The 22800-nt window shown below is 42.1% G+C and overlaps 1 protein-coding gene across 1 annotated transcript in view; it reads left to right on the forward strand.

Annotated features, from left to right (window-relative positions):
* Positions 1 to 1873, forward strand: part of ccr9b (chemokine (C-C motif) receptor 9b) — a 3233-nt gene extending 1360 nt beyond the window's left edge. The window contains exon 3 of the mRNA XM_060900895.1: positions 48 to 1873. Coding sequence (XP_060756878.1) covers positions 48 to 1100 — 1053 coding nt within the window. The 3' untranslated portion in view covers positions 1101 to 1873. The remainder of the gene's footprint in view (positions 1 to 47) is intronic.
* Positions 1874 to 22800: the final 20927 nt, after the last annotated feature.

Here is a 22800-nt window from a genome sequence, read left to right on the forward strand (position 1 = left end):
ATTCAGAAAAATATTGTTGTTTTACAGTAATGTCTGTTTATTTTCAGGAGACTAATGATACAACAGAAATCATGGAAGACTATATGCCAGTAGATAGTGGCATTTGTGATAAAAGTTGGGTGAGAGAGTTCCGTGCCACATATGAACCCCCTCTTTACTGGATCATCTTTGCAGTGGGAGCGATAGGCAACTTACTTGTTGTGTGGATCTACACTACTGTACGAAACCATCTTAAAACCATGACGGATGTCTACTTGCTAAACCTGGCAATAGCCGACCTGCTCTTCCTGGGTACCCTCCCATTCTGGGCTGTAGATGCCGCCCAGGGCTGGATGTTTAGTGTCGCTGTCTGCAAGGGAGTTCATGCTGTCTACAAGATCAATTTTTTCACTAGCATGCTGCTGCTTACTTGCATTAGTATAGACCGCTACATAGCAATAGTCTGCGTAACTCAGGCTCACAACTTTAAAAACAAGAGAATATTCTACAGCAAGCTGGCCTGCCTGTTTGTGTGGCTGCTCTCATGTCTTTTGTCTCTTCCCGAGTTTCTTTTTGCTACGGTGAAGACAAACCAGCAAGAGGAATCCTTCTGCGGTCTGGTTTATCCCTCTGGGGACAAAAACCTGACTAAAATCTTGGTGTTGTCCCTGCAGATCTCAGTTGGCTTTTGCCTACCTCTACTGGTCATGATCTCATGCTATTCTGTCATCATCTACACCCTGTTACAGGCTCGCAATTTTGAGAAGCACAAAGCACTAAGAGTAATCTTTGCCGTGGTGGCAGCCTTTGTCCTCTCTCAGATGCCTTACAATGGGCATTTGATTGTAGAGGCAACGCAAGCTTTTAATGTGACCATGACAAAGTGTGATGATGTAAAGACCTTCGATGTTGCTGGGCAGGTTGTGAAGAGTCTGGCCTACACACATTGTTGCCTGAACCCCATCCTCTATGCTTTCATTGGGGTACGCTTTCGGAAGGATCTGCTCCATCTGTGCCAGTGCTTGACCTCAGGGCTTGGTGGCATCAACAAAGTGCAGTCAATTCCCAAGAGACCATCTGTCATGTCTGACACAGACACCATACCAGCATTGTCTTTGTAGTCTCTTGTTAACCAGTTGCCTTTTCCCTGTTACTTCCACTTAAAAGCTTATCTATCACACACCAGTAGAGCAGCGTTTCTCAACCTTTTTTCAGTCACGGCACCCTTCAGAAGTATGCAAATTCTCAAGGCACCCCCATATAAAATATACACAGTCACGCTGACCATACACTGACCCCGGCAGTGACGTTGTGACATGGGAAAGTGGGAAATTTGTGAGACAAATTTTGATGATGCATGAGGCGGCGATGATCTGCATTAGTGTAACTATCGTTTTTTTGAATTTTAATTCGTTTTATTTATTTTAATGTTAGAATATATAATTTTTTGACGGCACCCCTAACAAAGCCAGACGGCACCCCGGTTGAGAAAGGCTGCAGTAGAGAACTGTTAATAGCGTCTCTGTTTTAGTCTCTCCACGCAGATGTCAATGCATTCTAAATAACAAGTTAGATAACCGTTTGGACAGTGACTGCAAGCTTATAAGATGACAAAAACACAGTCCTCAAATTCACAAGGTATTCTTGCAAGAAAGGATCTTCTCAAATACAAACCCTGACCGTGTACAATGCTTGTTTAATATGATTCAACACACTATTGTTCATGTGTAGCGTCCACTGATATGGAGTTTCTGAAATTAACAAGTGGCTCTTAGCATGAGCACTGTAAATTCTGTACTTAATTTAGGGGTAAATTTGCTTTGTTAGAAGAAGAATTTTAGTTTTATGAAAATATAAAAATGTAGCCCTTTTTTCTTAGTAATTGTAGTTATGCTGCCCAGATTTTATTTCTTTTGTTTTAATTTTATTTTTTTGCATTTACAGTACACTCATGTTTATTAAAATGTTGTATATTTTTGTATCACATGTATGTTTTTAAAAATACATACAGTGGGGCAAAAAAGTATTTAGTCAGCCACCAATTGTGCAAGTTCTCTCACTTAAAAAGATGAGAGAGGTCTGTAATTTTCATCATAGGTACACTTCAACTATGAGAGACAGAATGGCGGGAAAGAATCCAGGAAATCACATTGTAGGATTTTTAATGAATTAATTGCTAAATTCCTTGGTAAAATAAGTATTTGGTCACCTACAAACAAGCAAGATTTCTGGCTCTCACAGACCTGTAACTTCTTCTTTAAGAGGCTCCTCTGTCCTCCACTCGTTACCTGTATTAATGGCACCTGTTTGAACTCGTTATCAGTATAAAAGACACCTGTCCACAACCTCAAACAGTCACACTCCAAACTCCACTATGGCCAAGACCAAAGAGCTGTCAAAGGACACCAGAAACAAAATTGTAGACCTGCACCAGGCTGGGAAGGCTGAATCTGCAATAGGTAAGCAGCTTGGTGTGAAGAAATCGACTGTGGGAGCAATTATTAGAAAATGAAAGACATACAAGACCACTGATAATCTCCCTCGATCTGGGGCTCCACGCAAGATCTCACCCCGTGGGGTCAAAATGATCACAAGAACGGTGAGCAAAAATCCCAGAACCACACGGGGGGACCTAGTGAATGACCTGCAGAGAGCTGGGACCAAAGTAACAAAGGCTACCATCAGTAACACACTACGCCACCAGGGACTCAAATCCTGCAGTGACAGACGTGTCCCCCTGCTTAAGCCAGTACATGTCCAGGCCCGTCTGAAGTTTGCTAGAGAGCATTTGGATGATCCAGAAGAGGATTGGGAGAATGTCATATGGTCAGATGAAACCAAAATAGAACTTTTTGGTAAAAACTCAACTTGTCGTGTTTGGAGGAGAAAGAATGCTGAGTTGCGTCCAAAGAACACCATACCTACTGTGAAGCATGGGGGTGGAAACATCATGCTTTGGGGCTGTTTTTCTGCAAAGGGACCAGGACGCCTGATCCGTGTAAAGGAAAGAATGAATGGGGCCGTGTATCGTGAGATTTTGAGTGAAAACCTCCTTCCATCAGCAAGGGCATTGAAGATGAAACATGGCTGGGTCTTTCAGCATGACAATGATCCCAAACACATCGCCCAGACAACGAAGGAGTGGCTTCGTAAGAAGCATTTCAAGGTCCCGGGGTGGCCTAACCAGTCTCCAGATCTCAACCCCATAGAAAATCTTTGGAGGGAGTTGAAAGTCCATGTTGCCCAGCAACAGCCTCAAAACATCACTGCTCTAGAGGAGATCTGCATGGAGGAATGGGCCAAAATACCAGCAACAGTGTGTGAAAACCTTGACTTACAGAAAACGTTTGACCTCTGTCATTGCCAACAAAGGGTATATAACAAAGTATTGAGATGAACTTTTGTTATTGACCAAATACTTATTTTCCACCATAATTTGCAAATAAATTCTTTAAAAATCAGACAATGTGATTTTCTGGATTTTTTTTTTCTCATTCTGTCTCTCATAGTTGAAGTGTACCTATGATGAAAATTACAGGCCTCTCTCATCTTTTTAAGTGGGAGAACTTGCACAATTGGTGACTGACTAAATACTTTTTTGCCCCACTGTATATATGGGGATTTTTTTCTATTATTATTATTATTATTATTATTATTATTATTATTATTATTATTATTATTATCTTTTCTTTGATCTTTATAATGTTCTGTACTTTTACCTTCAAATAAAGCATATTTCAAGAAGTTTGTGAACTATGACTAAGGACATCATACTCCTTTGCGGTGGGTCATTCATCTCTCATGATCAGCCTTTTTACTGTTAATACTTGACAGGGGTGGATCCAGGAAAATGGGAAGGGGAGGGTCATCAACCCAGTAAGACCGGGGGCCGACCGGGGGCCTGGGGGCCGTCAGAGGACCCCGGAAGCTCTGCAGTTTTTAAATGCCCGGAGATGCATTTTGAGCTGTCAGAGACATGCTGTAAATGAAATCTCTTCAAGAAAATTACCATATCAGAAATATGCATTAAAAGTAGGAACTTTCAAACCCATTTTATTGATCACTTGAAAATGAAATTGTCAGATATGACAACAATATTGTTGCAGGTATATACATAGAACATAATTACAACTAATATATGGTAATATTTATGAAAGTTGTATCGTCATATGACACACTACAATGTAGTACGCTGACCACAAAACACTTTATATCAATAAATTATTACTATTTTAGCAACTGCAATCTGAGCTCCTGCTCAGGACATTCAATGTACATCTAAGACAGTAAATATACCCAGGAAAACTGACGGAATGTAAATGGCCACTTAAGACAGAGCTCAATACTGAAATAACTATAAACAAAGACTGCAAGAGTTGCGTGTCTATAATATAAAGTCAGTAACTGCAGTCTGAGCTCCTGAGTCTAATAGACTGAGATAACGATACAAAGATTGTGTGAGCTGCATGTGAACAAGTCCTATAATAAGTCCCCAAAATAGTTCCCAAGACTCAGGGGATTTCAAGCAGATTTTCTACAGAGCCGTTGCAAAAATCTACATCTTTCACAGACCTATCCAGCCGCTATCATAAAAATCAAAGTGAGCCTCACCCCCAAAACGGCACGTGTACCATGTACATACACAGGGTATAGTGAGTACAGGGATACCCTATTAAAGAATACGAGCAGTAGCCGGACAGCCGACCCGTATGTGTGTACGCAGTAAGCCTGCTGCAGCATCTTATCATTTTGGCTTGTGAACATGCGTGTTAACGATGACATAAACATAAAAGGATGGCTGGTGCACACCCTTAACATGTAGTCTACAGTGCAGTCCAGGAATACAGTATGTTATTACTGTATGTTGATGCATGAAGTTCCCGCGGCCTGTTCAAACCCAACAGGACTCATCCAGCTTGCTTTTCACTGCATTCATGGCACAAGCGAAAAAACCTAAGCTCAGACCTACTATTAAATATTAATTTATACCATAAACTCTTCAGCTCAATCCCACATAATGATTTATTTTGTTTATTTTTTTAACCTTATTTTTTTTTTTTTAATGGTGGGCATATCTCGGTATCTGCTACTAAAACTTTTTTTTTTTGATGAGGGGCGCGTGCTAGGTGCGTGTCCCCCCCCCAAATCCACGCCAGCTTGGCGGCAGGTATTTTCTGCTACAAAAATTTAATCCAGCAGGTGCTGGAAGTCTAGTCATTAGTGAGCATGTCAATAGAAATTTATCTGTCTTTCAACCACATCACACATTTTATCAAAAGATCAACACATGACCTGGATTTAAATTAGGTAGCACGAAGGACTTTGAGCTTCTGAATATCCAAATAAAGGGACAAGTTGATAATCTGTAGACTTTCTAGAAATTATCTACTCAACCTCCAAAGCTAGGTACTTTTGTCATGCTGTTGATAATCACTTTATAGTTTGGTTGATGACAGTCACTGGAAATGTTGTTGATTATATGTCAAGTGTCTGAAGTGGACTAGCCAAATAATGCTACCATCGACTCAGCATATAGTCATACAAAATAAGAGCACAGTTCATGTCTATTCTCTGTCCTTTTACATACCTGGTTGTTCATAGAAACTAATTTCAGATTGATTTTGCCTCTGATATGAAAAAGCCACATGGTGTTTTTAACTGTGCTAAGGTTTTTTTTTTTTTTTGGTTTCTTTTGTGGTGAGAGAGACGTTTGTGAATGTGGGTTCTCTTCTATAGTGGCTTGAGTCAACTGCCTGTATGCTGAGGAAAACATTTACTTTCAAATGTCAGATTTGAGGCCGTACAGTGGCTCAGGGGGCATTTTGAGGGCAACACGAAATGTAAATCAGCTGTGCCATGAATATGTTTAGTATTTTATGGGTAATGGGAATTTAACAGCAAATGAACATGAGAAAATCATTGTTACAGAAAATTTTATAAATATGGTGGGAAACTTTGTTGATAAATGAGGCAAGAGCAACTCCACTGGGGTTCAATTCCCAAAAAATTACCAAATTATCAAAGAAAAAAATTAGACAAGTATCTTTAAATGCTAGTGTGACTCATTCAGTAATTATGGGTGTGTTATTTAACTTCACTTTTCAACCATTGTGATATTGTTCATCATGTGTATAGTCTATGCTACACACACACACAGTTAAACATTAAATGATTAGAACCAGTGTCTAGTCTTATAAGTTGAAAGTTTGGCAGTAAACAAATTGGATTATAAAGTTCCTGATTGGTCATCTGGACTAAATAGAATAATTAAAGAGTATTAATATGGAGCAGCATAATTTCAAAAATAGCATTGTAGTTTGCTACTTGGCATGGCACTGGCTTTATTCTCTTCTACTACAATCCTATTATAGGAGTGTTTTTTCACACCAGGTGATTACTACCCCCCACCCTCACCCCACACACACACTGGCCACTTTATTAGAAATGCCCATCCATCCATCTGCTGTTTTCTGCCGTTCTCTAATCAGCCAATCCCTTGACAGCAGCACAATGCATAAACTCATGCAGATACGAATCAAGAGCTTCAGTTAATGTTCGCTTCAAACATCAGAATGGGGAAAATTGTGATCTCTGTGACTCTCAGTGTGGCATAGGTGTTGGTGCCAGATGAACTGGTTTGAGTATTTCAGAAATTGCTGATCTCCTGGGGTTTTCACACACAACAGTCTCTAGAGTTTACACAGAATGGCACGAAAAACAAAAAACACTGAGTGAGTGACAGTTCCGTGGGTAGAAACAAACACCTTGTTGATAAGAGGTCAGAGGAAAATGGCCAGATTGGTTTGAGCGGCCAGGAAGGATATAGTAACTCATATAATCACTCTTTACAACCATGGTGAGCAGCAAAGCATCTCAGCATGCAACAGCAGAAGACTACATTGGGTTCCACTCCTGCCAGCCAAGAACAGGAATCTTAGAATCAAGAATAAGTTCTTATTAAAGTGGCTGGTGTGTGTGTGTGTGTGTATATATATATATAATTATTTGCCAAAGGTGAGGTGAATATCAGTGAATAGTAACTGAGATGAAGATTTTTTTTTTTTATTAATTAAAAGACACTTCATGTCTTAAAGTAATGATAAGTAATGATGGATGCCATTTCTCTATACTTAATTAACTGTAACTGTTAACTGTAACTCTTTACTTATACCACTGGCATGGATGCAGAAAGAAATCTTGTAAATGATGAAGCTGTTACCTGAGATGAGTCAACATGTTTCTGATTTGTTGAGCGCGTGTTTTCTCATATTTAGTGTTAAAAAATTCTTGATATACTATGGATTACTACAGTTGTGGAATAGGGTTATTTACTGTATTTTTTATTATTTACTATTTACTGTTTGATCTCAAACACATTAAAAAGGCAAGAAATTGCAGATGCAATTCCAGATATCAGGACATCATTGCTGTTTGAAGACAGGTGGAAAGCAGTAGGTACAAGTAGGAATTTCTTACATAAATATGAGTTGAACAGGGGGTGTGGAGAGCTCCATGCATGTGTTTGCCTAAGGCCCCAAAATGATTAAATTCACCCCTGGTCCCCTCATACCACTGGCATGGATGCAGAAAGAAATCTTGTAAATGATGAAGCTGTTTCCTGAGATGAGTCAACATGTTTCTGATTTGTTGAGCACGTGTTTTCTCATATTTAGTGCTAAAAAATTATTGAAAATATAGTTTTAATTTGTCGCTGCAATCTTGGAGTCACTTGAATCATTTGTACACGTAGTAATGTAGCTGTTGTTTTGTTTTTCTGTCTGTTGTGGTAAAAAAAACATAAACAGTTCTGATGTTGTTGAGGTTTGAATGCTTCTGTACCTGAAGCCTACAGGTAAGACCACAGACATGTGCACGCACACACACACACACACACACACACACACACACACACACACACACACACACTCTCTCTCTCTCTCTCTCTCCTCTCTTTCTCGACAGGAAGCTGTCAATCAAGCTCTCTCTCCTGCTCTATAGAGCATGCTAATTTTTGTGCTCGTGCTCTGGTTCTCTCTACTGTTTGGAAGAAAAATGACACACGTGCACAGAATTACTTCAGTAAAAAATCTGAGAACTCTCTGTCCACATCTGTACTCACTACAACCAAATACGTTTTTAAAAAGAGAGTGGGTTTTAGTCACTAAGATTATGAAAATACAACAAAAAGCACACAATTACTGAGGTTTTTGAAATGCTTGTTAGTCTTGTCTTTCATAATTGAAAAGCTTCATTTTCAACTTTATTTTCAGTGCAAATGTCATCACACATTTCTTTCAGGTACCTCAAACAACTCTGAAGTAGACCCACAGATATGGTTTATGACTATAAACATTAATGAAAGTGCACTTGCATAGCAAAATTTGAATTTGTTTGATGTGCATGCATTTTATGCGTGTGTGTGTGTGTGTATATATATATATATATATATATATATATATATATATATATATATACACACACACACACACACACAAAGCTCTGTAAAAAATTAAGAGACCTCTGCAAAATTATCCATTTCTCTGGTTTTACTATTTATAGCTCTGTGTTTGAGGAACATGAACATTTTTGTTTTATTATATCATAAACTACTGACATTTCCCCCAAATTCCACATAAAAATATTGTCACTTAGAGCATTTAATTGCAGAAAATGGCAACTGGTCAAAAATAACCAAAAAAGATTAAGGGTTTTGAGACCTTGAAGAATAGAAATCAATATCATATTCAATTTTAAACAACACAGTGCTAATGTTTGAACTTAGGTTGAGTTCACGAATCCATATTTGGTGGAATAACTCTGACATTCAATCACAGCTTTCATGCATCTTGGCATGCTCTCCACCAGTCTTTCACGTTCCTCTTGGGTGACTTTATGGCACTCCTGGTGCAAAAATTCAATCAGCTCAGCTTTGTTTGATGGCTTGTGACCATCCATCTTCCTCTTGATCACATTCCAGAGGTCTCCAATGGGGTTCAGGTTTGGAGATTGGGCTGGCCATGACAGGGTCTTGATTTTATGGTCCTTTATCCACACCTTGATTGACTTGGCTGTGTGGCATGGAGTGTTGTCCTGCTGAAAAACCCAGTCCTCAGAGTTCAGGAACATTGTCAGAGCAGAAGGAAGCAAGTTTTCTTCCAGGATAACCTTGTACATGGCTTGATTCATATGTCCTTCACAAACAAAAATCTGCCCCATTCCCAAAGGGCACCCACAGATCATCACTGATACTCCACCAAATTTCACAGTGGGTGTGAGACACTGTGGCTTGTAGGCCTCTCCAGGTCTCCATCTAACCATGAGATGATCAGGTGATGGGAAAAGCTGAAAACTGGACTCATCAGAGAAGATGACCTTTCTCCAGTCCTCTACAGTCCAGTCCTTATGGTCTTTGGCAAACCTCAGCCTGACTCTTCTTTGCTTCTCATTGATGAAGGGCTTTTTTTCTAGCTTTGCATGACTTAAACCCCACCTGGAGGAGCCCGTTTCAAACTGTCCTTGCTGTGCACTTAACTCCAGCTGCCAGTTACCACTTTTTTTTGTAGGTCACTTGACATCATCCTATGGTTGTTAAGTGACCTTCGATGAAGTTGATGATCATCCCGGTCAGTTGAGAATCAATTTCGCCCTCTGCCAGTTGCATACTTATTCTTGCATATCACATTCCTGAATACCCCAAAAGCCACAATAAATTCAGAAGAGTTAAGATTTTTGAAAGCTGGGGGTTGCAGCATCACTGACATGTCTCCACAATTGACAGTACACCTGTCACTCGGCTCAGAGCACAGAAAGATTTGCCAGACTGACACATTACCTGCTAGGATTGGCTTCTGAGACTGGGAGAGATTGCTGCAGCAGGATGGAAGAGTGGAACCCACTAGAAACCAGGACTGCAGTTCCCAGCTTTCTCTGGGAGGTTAATGTCATCAGTGAGTAGTTGGGTGGTGATGTCCTCATTCTGCGATGTAGGAGCTGGCCCCATGGCTAAGTTGGAAGCATGGAGGGAGGTAAACAGACCCACTGTTGCCAGGAAATGCAAACTTGTAGAAGGAGCAGAACTGTACTCCAGGGCTTGGATTCTGGAGTTCATGGTGGCAAGTGATGCTGGATACTGGACAAGACTGCAGGTGCTAGCACAAACTACTGAAAAAGTTAATGCTGACACCTTTCTGTTTTAGCCAGCATTAACTTTTTCAGCAGTTTGTGCTACAGTAGCTCTTCTGTGGGTTTAGACCATATGGGCTCACCTTTGTGCCCCATGCAAATCAATGAGCCTTCAACACCCATGACCCTGTCGCCAATTCACCTGTTGTCCTTCTTTGTACCACTTTTGGTAGGTACTAACCACTACCTACCAGGAACACCCCACAAGGTCTGCCATTTTGGAGAAGCTCAGACCCAGTCATCTAGCCATCACAATTTGGCCCTTGTTAAAGTCACTCAAATCCTTATGTTGCCTATTTTTCCTGCTTTCAACACATCAACTTCAAGAACTGTTCTCTGGCTGCCTAATATATCCCACCCCTTGACAGTTCTTTATCTACTTTTAGGACTTGTGTGAAAACCTGATGATGTTTTAGGTCATATTTATGCAGAAATATAGACAATTCTAAAGGGTTCACAAACTTTAAAGCACCACTGTATGTAACATTTAATGGTCGGAAAAGATATGACAAGATTTATTTTAGTTTTAATTTTTTTTTTATATTACAAAAACCTACATGTAGACTTTTACAGTGGCATGCAAAAGTTTGGGCACCCTTGCTGAAAATGTCTGTTACTGTGAATAGTTAAGTGAGCAGAAGATGAACTGATCACCAAAAGGCATAAAGGTAAAGACAACACATTTCTTTACAGCATTTTCTGCAAGATTTGTGTATTATTTTTTTTTTTGTACAATTGGAAAGTGAAAAAAGAAAAGGAACACCATGCAAAAGTTTGGGCACCCCAATACCTTTGAGTTCTCAGGTAACTTTTACCAAGGTTCCAGACCTTAATTAGCTTATTGAGCGGTGGCTTGTTCAAATTCTTCATTAGGAAAGGTCAGATGATGCAGGTTTCAAAGCTGTATAAATTCTCTGACTCCTCAAACTTGTCCCTAAAATCAACAGCCATGGGCTCCTCTAAGCAACTCCCTCGCATTCTGAATAATAAAATAATTGATGCTCACAAAGCAGGAGAAGGCTACAAGAACGTAGCAAAGTGTTTTCAGGTAGCTGTTTCCTCAGATTGTAATGTTATTAAGAAATGGCAGTTAACAGAAACAGTGGAGATCAAGGTGAGGTCTGGAAGATGAAGAAAACTTTCTGAAAGAACTGCTCGTTGGATTGCTAGAAAGGCAAAGAAAAAACCCTGTTTGACTGCAAAAGACCTTCAGAAAGATTTAGCAGACCCTGGAGTGGTGGTGCACTGTTCTACTATGCAGCGACACCTGAACAAATATGACCTTCATGGAAGAGTCATCAGAAGAAAACTGTTCCTGCATCCTAGCCACAAAATTCAGCATCTGAAGTTTGCAAATGAACATCTAAATAAGCCTGATGCATTTTGGAAACAAGTCCTGTGGACTGATGAAATCAAAATAGAACTTTTTGGCCACAATGTGCAAAGGTATGTTTGGAGAAAAAAGGGTGCCAAATTCCAGGAAAAGAACACCTCTCCAACTCTGAAGCATGGGTGTGGATCGATCATGCTTTGGGGTTGTGTTGCAGCCAGTGGCACAGGGCACATTTCATTGGTCGAGGGAAGCATGGATTCGAATAAATACCAGCAAATTCTGGAAACAAACATCACACCATCTGTAAAAAAGTTGAAGTTAAAAAGAGGATGTGTCCTACAATAAGACGATGATCCAAAACACACCTCAAAATCTACAATGGAATACCTCAAGAGGCACAAGCTGAAGGTTTTGCCCTGGCCCTCACAGTCCCCTGACCTAAACATCATTGAAAATCTGTGGATAGATCTCAAAAGAGCAGTGCATGCAAGACAGCCCAAGAAACTTGTAGAACTGGAAGCCTTTTGCAAGGACGAATGCGCGAAAATCCCCCAGGTAGCTGGCTACAAAAAGTGTTTACAAGCTGTGATACTTGGTTACTTGTTACTAGGTACTAACCATGCAGGGTGCCCAAACTTTTGCTTCGGGCCCTTTTCCTTTTTTGTCATTTAGAAAATGTAAAAGATGAAAATAAAAAATTGTTTATGCTTAATATATTAATGGAATGAGTCATCTTTAACTTTATGCCTTTTGGAGATCATTTCGTCTTCAACTTGCTTAACTGTTCACAGTAACAGCAATTTTGACCAGGGTGCCCAAACTTTCGCATACTACTGTATAACCACTGTGTATATGGCTTTTTAAAAATCTAAATTGGAGAGTACAGTTATTGACCACTAGATGGCGACTGTTGTATTCTGAGAAGTGGGGAAATGCAGCTTCAGTTAGATCAAATAAGGACACCTAGCGGGCATGTCGATTTCCCCCCATCTGGGAGTACAGAGAAATAAGAACATGCTGTTGATGATCTCTCTCTCTCTCTCTCTCTCTCTCTCTCTCTCTCTCTCTCTCTCTCTCTCTCTTTTTCACAGTGATTCTTTAAGTAGAGCAGTACCTGTGTTTCAGGACAATGTGATGTACACGTGTATATACTTTTCAGACCTCACTATAGAGTAGGTGTACACTCGGGTGCAACTTTTGGCAGAGTCAAAGGTCAGAGTGTCTGACTCTCTATTGCTGTTTTCTCTTATATATGAGTGTTTTATCTGCAAGTTTTTTTCTTCTTCTTTTTCATGAAACGCTAATGCCATATGCAAGACTGTCATCCCAAATCACGTTTTTGTTCTTATCCTCCTCAGGTCTTCATCATCTCCATTTATTGAATCTCACTCCCACTATCCCCTGCACATCTCCACACACATTCCTATTTCATTTCAGTCATTCTGCTGCCTGGGCGTGTTACCTGCACTGTGATAAGTATGTGTGACTGGTCGTGGGTGTCATTTATCACTGTCACAAGTACATACACAACGTCGTCATCCCCCCCCCCCCCCCCCCCCCCACACACACACACACATAGAAGTGGAGTGACACAAAGAACACCTGAATATATATATATATATATATATATATATATATATATATATACAGGGTGTCTCAAAAAAAATGTACTCACACTTTAACTGTCCCTAACATGCTGCCTTTTTTGTGTTGCAGGTGTAATTAATTAATCACAGCATGGCAGGAAATTATCGCACCAAACCAAGAACAATTGATGCATTGAAATTGTAAATTGAAAGACAATGTCGCGATATTCCTAATGACCTGTTTCGTGACGTTTGCGAATCCCTTGGTGCGCGTTATCAGCGTTGTCTGGACAATAATGGTCATCAATTTGAACATTTGCGAACATGATTCTTCAATTACATTTGTCTTCTGTATTCGAAGCTATTCCATTTCACTCTATGTTCATAAATAAAGGTTTTCTCGTCATTCAAAGTGTGAGTACATTTTTTTGAGACACCCTGTGTGTGTGTGTGTGTGTATATATATATATATATATATATATATATATATATATATATATATATATATATATATATATTAGATCCTACTGTAGTCAGTGATAGATTCCTCTATAGTTAGTGATAGGGGGTGCTTGGAGGTTTGAAGCCCCTGATGTTTTTATGTCAAGTCCTTGATCTTTTTGTGATTATTCTTTGTGCTAATATTATCTTGATCTGTTATTTAAAATTTTCAAGGCAGGCTTCAGACATAGAGGAGAGAGAGAGCATTGGTCACGTGATCTTTCATGGCTTTTCTGCCTGCACCATTACCAAAATGAAAATTGTCTACACTTATGCAGTGCCAGAGAACTCTGGATAGCACACACACCACATTATAACTGTAATGAAACAGTTTATTAGCTTTCATCCCCTCACCCTGCCCCCCGCCCCCTGCCCCCTGCCGCACCGTGATCTATAATACAGCCATTTTAGCCAACTTTAGCCAACTGTTTCTGGAGCTCGTATTAGAGCTCATTTTCAGTCCCTGTGACAGAGACTGTGTTTATTAAATCGATCACATTTTTAACACTATACTTTTCATATCAGACAACACAGAACACAGTAGATTCATTGTGCACATCAAGGTTGTAAGAAGTGCTTGCGTAGTGACTCATGGGAACGTTGTGTAATTTTTATCTGTTTTCTTTCTAATTGTCAAGATGCTGTCTCCTTGCACGACTGTACTGTTACCGTATGATTTCACATCAGCTAAATATGAGACTAAATAACATATAAACTGACAGCATTGCTTTTATAGCTAGTATGGTAGGTAGCTGTAGAATAGCTAGCATTTATAAAATTCAGAACTATATCATTTCTGTTCAACAGCTGACATTCACCATAATTAGCTATGCTTAGCTATTGTGGAATGTGACATTTTGAAATTATTCCTTCTCTATCCTGCTTATCCATTGTGGGTTGTGGGTGAGCTGGTACCAATCCCAGGTTCGAACCAGAGCCTGCTTGCTGTGAGGTGACAGTGCGAACCATTGCACTCCTTATGAGATTATTATATTGAATAGTGTAATTAATTTTAATGTAGCAATTTATATGAAAGCTAGTGATAGAAGGCATCAAGAAACTCAACCTTTATTTATCAAATACACCATGTTTTGCTATATACGGAAATGCTGTTTCAAGGCATATGATATATGCTCCAAGTAATACATAAAACCTGGAAATTGACAAATTCATATAGATATTTAATATTAGGCTATTATTAGCATTCTTCAGAAGCACATAACTGTGTATTTCTACTTGCTATCTAGATACAGTGGCTGATGTCTGAAGTTTTGCTTCTACTGACACTGTAGTTTGTTTAAATTGTAGAACTGGGTATGGTAAAACTTGCAGAATAAAGATAAGATGAATATTTAGACATAAAATACAAATTAGTTCTCTGATACAATTTTGTGATTGTATTTTAAGTACAGTGTTTCTGTATTTTACATTTCTGTTTGTGGTGAAACATGGCATATTCGATACCTTAATAAATATAGTTTGGTTCAAGATAACAACTTTGTATTTTGTGAATATACCGTATTAATGAATATATGCTCTTTCCAATGGTATAATTCTTTTTATGGTAGACCTTGTCACACATAAGCAATATGTATTTGAAATATAGGCATGAATTTTTTTTTTCATTTTTAATGCCTCATAAATCAGAAAATTTCATTTCTATTAGACAAAATACTTAGTTACCAAAATAGTACTACAGCATGAGAAATAAATACCAAAATTTGAAAGATCTGATGTGCCTCAGTGTGGAAATACAGAGGGCCAAAGCTCCTCCAAAGCACAAATGAAATTTTATTTATTTATTTATTTATTTATTTATTAGAGTTTTCAGCAAGCTATAACCTGACAAATATGTAACCGTGGATCTTCGTTCATAGTAGTTAAAGACATTTAGTACCTAAGAACAACTCCTGAAAATTTCATGCATGTAGCATGAATAGTTCAAAAGTAATGACTTATTGAACTTAGCATCTTTTTCTTTACCACTCGTTTTTACAGTAAAATCAGTGTCACTTCCCATTTTTAAAGCCCCAGTATCTCAAAAACTAATAAAGATATAAGGCTGAAATTTTGTATGGTGTTTACTGGGAATAATAACATTAGCTTGTGAAAGTATGAAGCAAATCGGAGATGGTCAGTTGGGAGGCCTCCGGTCATTTCATATGGACTGACCCATGCGACTTGTCTGAATGTGACCCCAGTAATATTTCAAAATATCAGCACGCAAAATCTAATATTCTAATATTTATTTGTAAAATAATTGAATGAAACAGTACAGAAGATTGTGACTTTCTCTCATAACTCCATTCCACGTGGGAGTCACAACGCCTAGTTTTGGAACCCCTGACTTTGAGAACTTTTTTCAGCAATGTTGAGCTAAAATGTAAATAAATATGTACAATCCTAAATGGAAGCTAGGGTAGGCAATGTTGGAGAAAGAGTATGCTAGATTTTGAAAGGATCCAACCTAAAAATCCCACCCCTTCCCTTCAGGCCTCCCTCTAAACCCACTCATCCAAAACACATGAACATGCAGTCCTGTCTACTGCTGGAGTCCATGAGAGAGAGTGTTGGGGAGAGAAGCATAGCAATCGTTGTCATATTCAACTACATCATGTCTCATTCACATGAGAGAAACACCGAACACTATCATAATGAATATAAACAACAAACATGGCTATTGTAAGTATCCACAGCTGTTAACTAGCTCACTAGCTTTAGCAATATGTTTGCAGTATGTCTGTGTAGCCTTTGTGGAAGACTGCAATCAAGCGCAATGAGTGCACGGCCAGAATGCACACTGGTAGGCAGGTAGGCCATCCAGTCCTTTCATTTGGACTGAATGAAATGAGAGGATGGGCTTTTTACAGCCTGATGACTTCCACAGATGACTGTTTTTTTTTCTTTTTATTATCAGAGCAAAAAAAAAAGGGGGGAAAAAAAAAAAATATATATATATATATATATATACTATTCAAAAAAAGTAGGGGATATTTTATTTTGAGATCCAAATTTTCACATATACAAAGGGATACGAAAGCATGTTGTATAGTTCCTTACTGAGGAAGCATTTCCAAGGAAATTCATCACCCAACACATCAATGACACTCTCATGATCAGCACGGGATGCTACTGATGATCAAGGGGGTCGTGCCACAAATTTGCATGACTCTGAATTGGAAGGTTAGAGCCACTCCAAAGGAAGATTTTGAAGAGAAAGCATCAGATTATCAGTGGTTGAAGTCGTTAATTAAACAGAGACCATGCACCGTCTAACACAGGATGAGAGGTTACGTGCCCTTGGCATTGCTACAGGTTGGCACAAGACAGGTTGTTGTGGCAAGAGCATTGAATGTTTCCCAGTCTGTCATCAGCAGATTATGGTCCAGACATCGTGCTACAGGGTCTGTTCAGGATAGACCACGATCCGGTCAACCAAGGGCAACAACTCAGGCTCAGGACAGATTCATCTGCACTATTGCCTTGAGAAATCGTATGGTAACAGCAAATCAGATAAGGTCTCAACTTCGAAGGGATACTGGCTTGGTAGTGAGTGGCCAGACCATCAGGAATCGACTGCACAGATTTCACTTACACGCCCAACGTCCTCGTGTCATTCCCTGTTTGAGGGATCGTCACATTAGGGCCAGACTCCAATGGTGTTGTCATCATCAACGCTGGGATAATCGCCGATGGAACCACGTAATGTTCTCAGATGAGTTGAGGTTCACTGTGGACTTCCTGGACAGACACAGGAGGGTTTGGCGCAGACGTAACGAACGTTTCCATGACGTTAACGTCATTAGACATGATCCGTATGGGGGTGGCTCTGTAATGGTGTGGGGAGGCATCACTGCTGCCGGCAGAACAGACTTGCATGTTGTTGCTGGACGTGTCACAGGGTAGTACTACCGGGACAACATCTTGGCACCCCATGTTGTGCTGTTTGCACGTCGTTATGGACGCCGTTTCATTTTCCAAGATGACAATGCCAGATGTCATAGGGCCAGGATCGTTACAGATTACCTCCAGCAGCAGAATATCACCAGATTACCATGGCCAGCACTCAGTCCGGACCTTTCCCCCATCAATCATGTCTGGGACATGCTTGGACAGCGGCTACGCCAACGTCAACAACCTCCTGCCAATGTCCAAGAACTTGCTGCAGCATTGCAACAGGAATGGAATAACATTCCCCAAAATGACCTGGGACGTCTCGTTAGGAGTATGCCATGCCGAATTCGAGCTTGTCTAGCCAACCGAGGGGGTTTTACCCGCTACTGACTCGGTTTCAAAATGGTGGTAAATTTGCTGTGTGACCCTGTGTTTGTGTTGACCCTTATTCTGGAGAATCTGTCCTTTACTGACTGTACACAGGGTTTCGAATAAATTGACAAATGTTTCCTTAATGTTTTTCTGTCATTTGTTTCCTTCCTGACCTCATGATCTGCATTTCATTCTACTTGTAAATCCAATATCCCCTACTTTTATTTATTTATATATATATATATATATATATATATATATATATATATATATATATATATATATTTTTTTTTTCCTTTTTATTATCAGAGCACCCCTCCTAGAACTGCCACCTTATTGTGGTGGAGGGGTTTGTGTGCTTGAATGATCCTAGGAGCTATGTTGTCGGGGCATTACGCCCCTGTCAGGGTCTCCCAAGGCAGACAGGTCCTAGGTGACAGGCCAGACCAAGAGCAGTTCACCAAAACCCTTATGGAGAATCAATCGAGAACCGTGACGTCGCCCGGTATGGCGCAGCGGGGGCCCCACCCTGGAGTCAGGCCCAGGGTTGGGGCTCATATGCGAGCACTTGGTGGCCGGGCCTTTGCCCATGGGGCCCGGCCGGACTCAGCCCGAAGAGGTGACATGGGCCCAACCTCCTGTGGGTTCACCACCCACAGAGGTAGCTGTAGGGGGCTGGTGCAGTGTGGATTGGGCGGCAGTCGAAGGCAGGGGCCTCGACGACCTGATCCCCGGACACAGCAGCTAGCTGTTGGGACATGGAATGTCACTTCACTGGGGGGGAAAGAGCCTGAGCTTGTGTGGGAGGTTAAGAGGTACCAGCAAGAGATAGTCAGGCTCACCTCCATGCACAGCTTGGGCTCTGGAACCCAGCTCCTCGAGAGGGGCAGGACTCTCCACTTCTCTGGAGTCGCCCATGGTGAGCGGCAGCGGGCTGGTGTGGGCTTGCTTATAGCACCCCAGCTCAGCCGCCATGTGTTGGAGTTTACCCCAGTGAACGAGAGGGTCACCTCTCTGCGCCTTCGGACTGGGGAGAGGGCTCTTGCTGTTGTTTGTGCCTACGGGCCGAATAGCAGTATAGATTATCCGGCCTTCTTGGAGTCCCTGGGAGAGGTACTGAAAGGTGCTCAGACTGGGGACTCCATTGTGCTACTGGGGGACTTCAATGCTCACGTGGGTGACAACAGTGACACCTGGAGGGGCGTGGTTGGGAGGAAAGGCCTCCCCAATCTGAACCCGAGTGGTGTTTTGTTATTGGACTTCTGTGCTAGTCACGGTTTGTCCATAACGAACACCATGTTCGAGCATAGGGTGTCCATAAGTGCACGTGGCACCAGGACACCTTAGGTCGGAGGTCAATGATAGACTTTGTTGTCATTTCATCTGATCTCCGGCCCTATGTCTTGGACACTCAGGTGAAGAGAGGGGCTGAGCTGTCAACTGATCACCACCTGGTGGTGAGTTGGATCCGCTGGCAGAGGAGGAAGCCGGACAGACCTGGCAGGCCCAAACGTATGGTGAGGGTCTGCTGGGAACATCTGCCCAAGCACTCTGTCGGGGGGGTCTTTAACTCCCACCTCCGGGAGAGCTTTTCCCAGCTTCCAAGGGAGGCGGGGGACATTGAGTCTGAGCGGACCATGTTCTCTACCTCCATTGTGGATGCAGCTGTTCGGAGCTGTGGCCGCAAGGTCTCCGGTGCCTGTCATGGCGGCAATCCCCGAACCCAGTGGTGCACACCAGAAGTAAAGGATGCCGTAAAGCTGAAGAAGGAGTCCTATTGGGCCATGTTGACCTCCGGTACTCCTGAGGCAGCTGACGGGTATCGGCAGGCCAGGCGTGCTGCAGCTCAGGCAGTTGCGGAGGCAAAAACTCGGAACTGGGAGGAGTTTGGGGAGGCCATGGAGAAGGACTATCGGTCGGCCTCAAATAAATTCTGGCAAACCGTCCGGCGCCTCAGGAGGGGGAAGCAGTACTCTGCCAATACTGTTTACAGTGCGGGTGGGGAGCTGTTGACCTCGACTGGGGACATTGTCGGGCGGTGGAAGGAATACTTTGAGGATCTCCTCAATCCCACCGTCATGTCTTCCATTGAGGAGACTGAGGCTGATGACTCAGAGGTGGACTCGTCCATTACCCAAGCTGAAGTCACTGAGGTGGTTTGTAAGTTCCTCGGTGGCAAGGCACCGGGGGTGGATGAGATCTGCCCTGAGTATCTCAAGTCTCTGGATGTTGTGGGGCTGTCTTGGTTGACACGCCTCTGCAACATCGCGTGGCGGTCGGGGACAGTGCCTCTGGAGTGGCAGACTGGGGTGGTGGTCCCTCTTTTTAAGAAAGGGGACCGGAGAGTGTGCTCCAATTATAGGGGAATCACACTTCTCAGCCTCCCAGGGAAGGTTTACTCCAGGGTACTGGAGAGGAGAATTCGACCAATAGTCAAACCTCGGATCCAGGAGGAACAATGCAGTTTTCGTCCTGGTTGCGGAACACTGGACCAGCTCTATACCCTTCATAGGGTGCTCGAGGGTTCATGGGAGTTTGCCCAACCAGTCCACATGTGCTTTGTGGATCTGGAGAAGGCATTCGACCGTGTCCTTCATGGTATTCTGTGGGGGGTGCTTCGGGAGTATGGGGTTCAGGGCTCTTTGCTAAGGGCTGTCCGGTCCCTGTACAAACGGAGCAGGAGTCTGGTTCGCATTGCCGGCAGTAAGTCAGACCTGTTCCCAGTGCATGTTGGACTCCAGCAGGGCTGCCCTTTGTCACCGGTTCTGTTTATAATTTTTATGGACAGAATTTCTAGGCGCAGCCAGGGGCCGGAAGGAATCCTGTTTGGGAACCACAGGATTTCATCTCTGCTTTTTGCGGATGATGTTGTCCTGTTGGCTTCTTCAAACCAGGACCTTCAGCATGCACTGGGGCGGTTTGCAGTCGAGTGTGAAGCGGCTGGGATGAGAATCAGCACCTCCAAGTCCGAGGCCATGATTCTCAACCGGAAAAAGGTGGCTTACCCTCTCCAGGTTGGTGGAGAAGTCCTGCCTCAAGTGCAGGAGTTTAAGTATCTCGGGATCTTGTTCACGAGTGAGGGAAGGATGGAGCGTGAGATCAACAGGCGGATTGGTGCAGCCTCTGCAGTGATGCGGTCGCTTTACCAGTCCATCGTGGTGAAGAAGGAGCTGAGACAAAAGGCGAAGCTCTCAATTTACCGGTCGATCTACGTTCCGACTCTCACCTATGGTCATGAGCTTTGGGTAATGACCGAAAGAACAAGATTGCGGATACAAGCGGCCGAAATGACTTTCCTTCGCAGGGTGGCTGGGCGCTCCCTTAGACATAGGGTGAGAAGCACAGTCACTCGGGAGGAGCTCGGAGTAGAGCCGCTGCTCCTCCACATCGAGAGGAATCAGCTGAGGTGGCTCGGGCATCTTTTTCAGATGCCTCCTGGACGCCTCCCTGGGGAGGTGTTCCAGGCATGTCCCCCCGGGAGGAGGCCCCGGGGAAGACCCAGGACATGCTGGAGGGACTATGTCTCTCGGCTGGCCTGGGAACACCTTGGTGTTCTTCCCGAGGAGCTGGCCGAGGTGTCTGGGGAAAGGGAAGTTTGGGCTTCCATGCTCAGACTGCTGCCTCTGTGACCCAGCCCCGGATAAAGTGGAAGAAGACGAGACGAGACAAGATTATCAGAGCATTTATTTATTGCTGTTGCAATGTAAAGAGAACTTCAAGAAATATAACAAAAAAAGGCTTCTAAAATTAATTGCAGACTCTAACATTAAATGAAGTTCCATGATGTTATTGATGCCATACAAATGAATGAAATATATTTGTTTGTTTGTTTATGTCAAGAAATATAACAAAAAATGAATGTTTGTTTATTATGGGGTGGCACGGTGGTGTAGTGGTTAACATTGTTGCCTCACAGCGAGAAGGTCCTGGGTTCGAGCCCAGCAGCTGACGAGGGCCTTTCTGTGTGGAGTTTGCATGTTCTCCCTGTGTCTGCGTGGGTTTCCTCCAGGTGCTCCGGTTTCCCCCACAATCCAAAGACATGCAGGTTAGGCTAATTGGTGGCTCTAAATTGACCGTAGGTGTGAATGTGAGTGTGAATGGTTGTTTGTCTCTGTGTCAGCCCCGTGATGTCCTGGCGACTTGTCCAGGGTGTACCCCGCCTCTCGCCCATAGTCAGCTGGGATAGGCTCCAGCTTGCCTGCGACCCTGTAGAACAGAATAAGCGGCTACAGATGATGGATGGATGTTTATTATCTTGTTTATTTTAGACAGTTTAAGCAGTGAAGTTAATGGCAGTCAGGCAAGACAGCAGCTTTCCACAGGGAGTCTACTAACCCCATTTTCAGAAAAATTGGGATATTTTCCAAAATGCAATAAAAACAAACATCTGTGATTTGTTAATTTACATGAACCTTTATTTAAGTGACAAAGGTGCAAAGAAAAGATTTTCAATAGTTTTACTGACCAACTTGATTTTATTTTGGAAATATGAACAAAGTTAGAATTTGATGCTGACAACACACTCCAAAAAAATTGGGACAGAGGCAAAATAAGACTGAAAAGTTTATAGGACTTTCAAGTAACACCATTTTGGAAGATTCCACAATAAGCAGGTGAACTGGTAACATGTTTGGGTATAAAAGGATCATGTACCAAAGGCTCAGTTGTTGTAAGCAAGGATGGGGTGTGGCTCACCCATCTGTGCCAAAATTCCTGAGAGAATTATTAGTCAATTCAAAAAGAACATTTTCAATTTAAGACGTTATGTCTTTCAAAATCTATAGTACATATTATTGTGAAAAGATTCAGGGAATTCAGAGACATCTCAGTGCATAAAGGGAAAGTTCGGAAACCACTGTTGAATGTGCGTGACCTTCGAGCCCTCAGGCGGCACTGCCTGAGAAACCGTCATGCTAATGTGACAAATATAGCCACATGGGCTTGGGAGTACTT

The sequence above is a fragment of the Neoarius graeffei genome, chromosome 19, assembly GCF_027579695.1.
Source record: "Neoarius graeffei isolate fNeoGra1 chromosome 19, fNeoGra1.pri, whole genome shotgun sequence".
NCBI classification, from domain to species: Eukaryota; Metazoa; Chordata; class Actinopteri; order Siluriformes; family Ariidae; genus Neoarius; species Neoarius graeffei.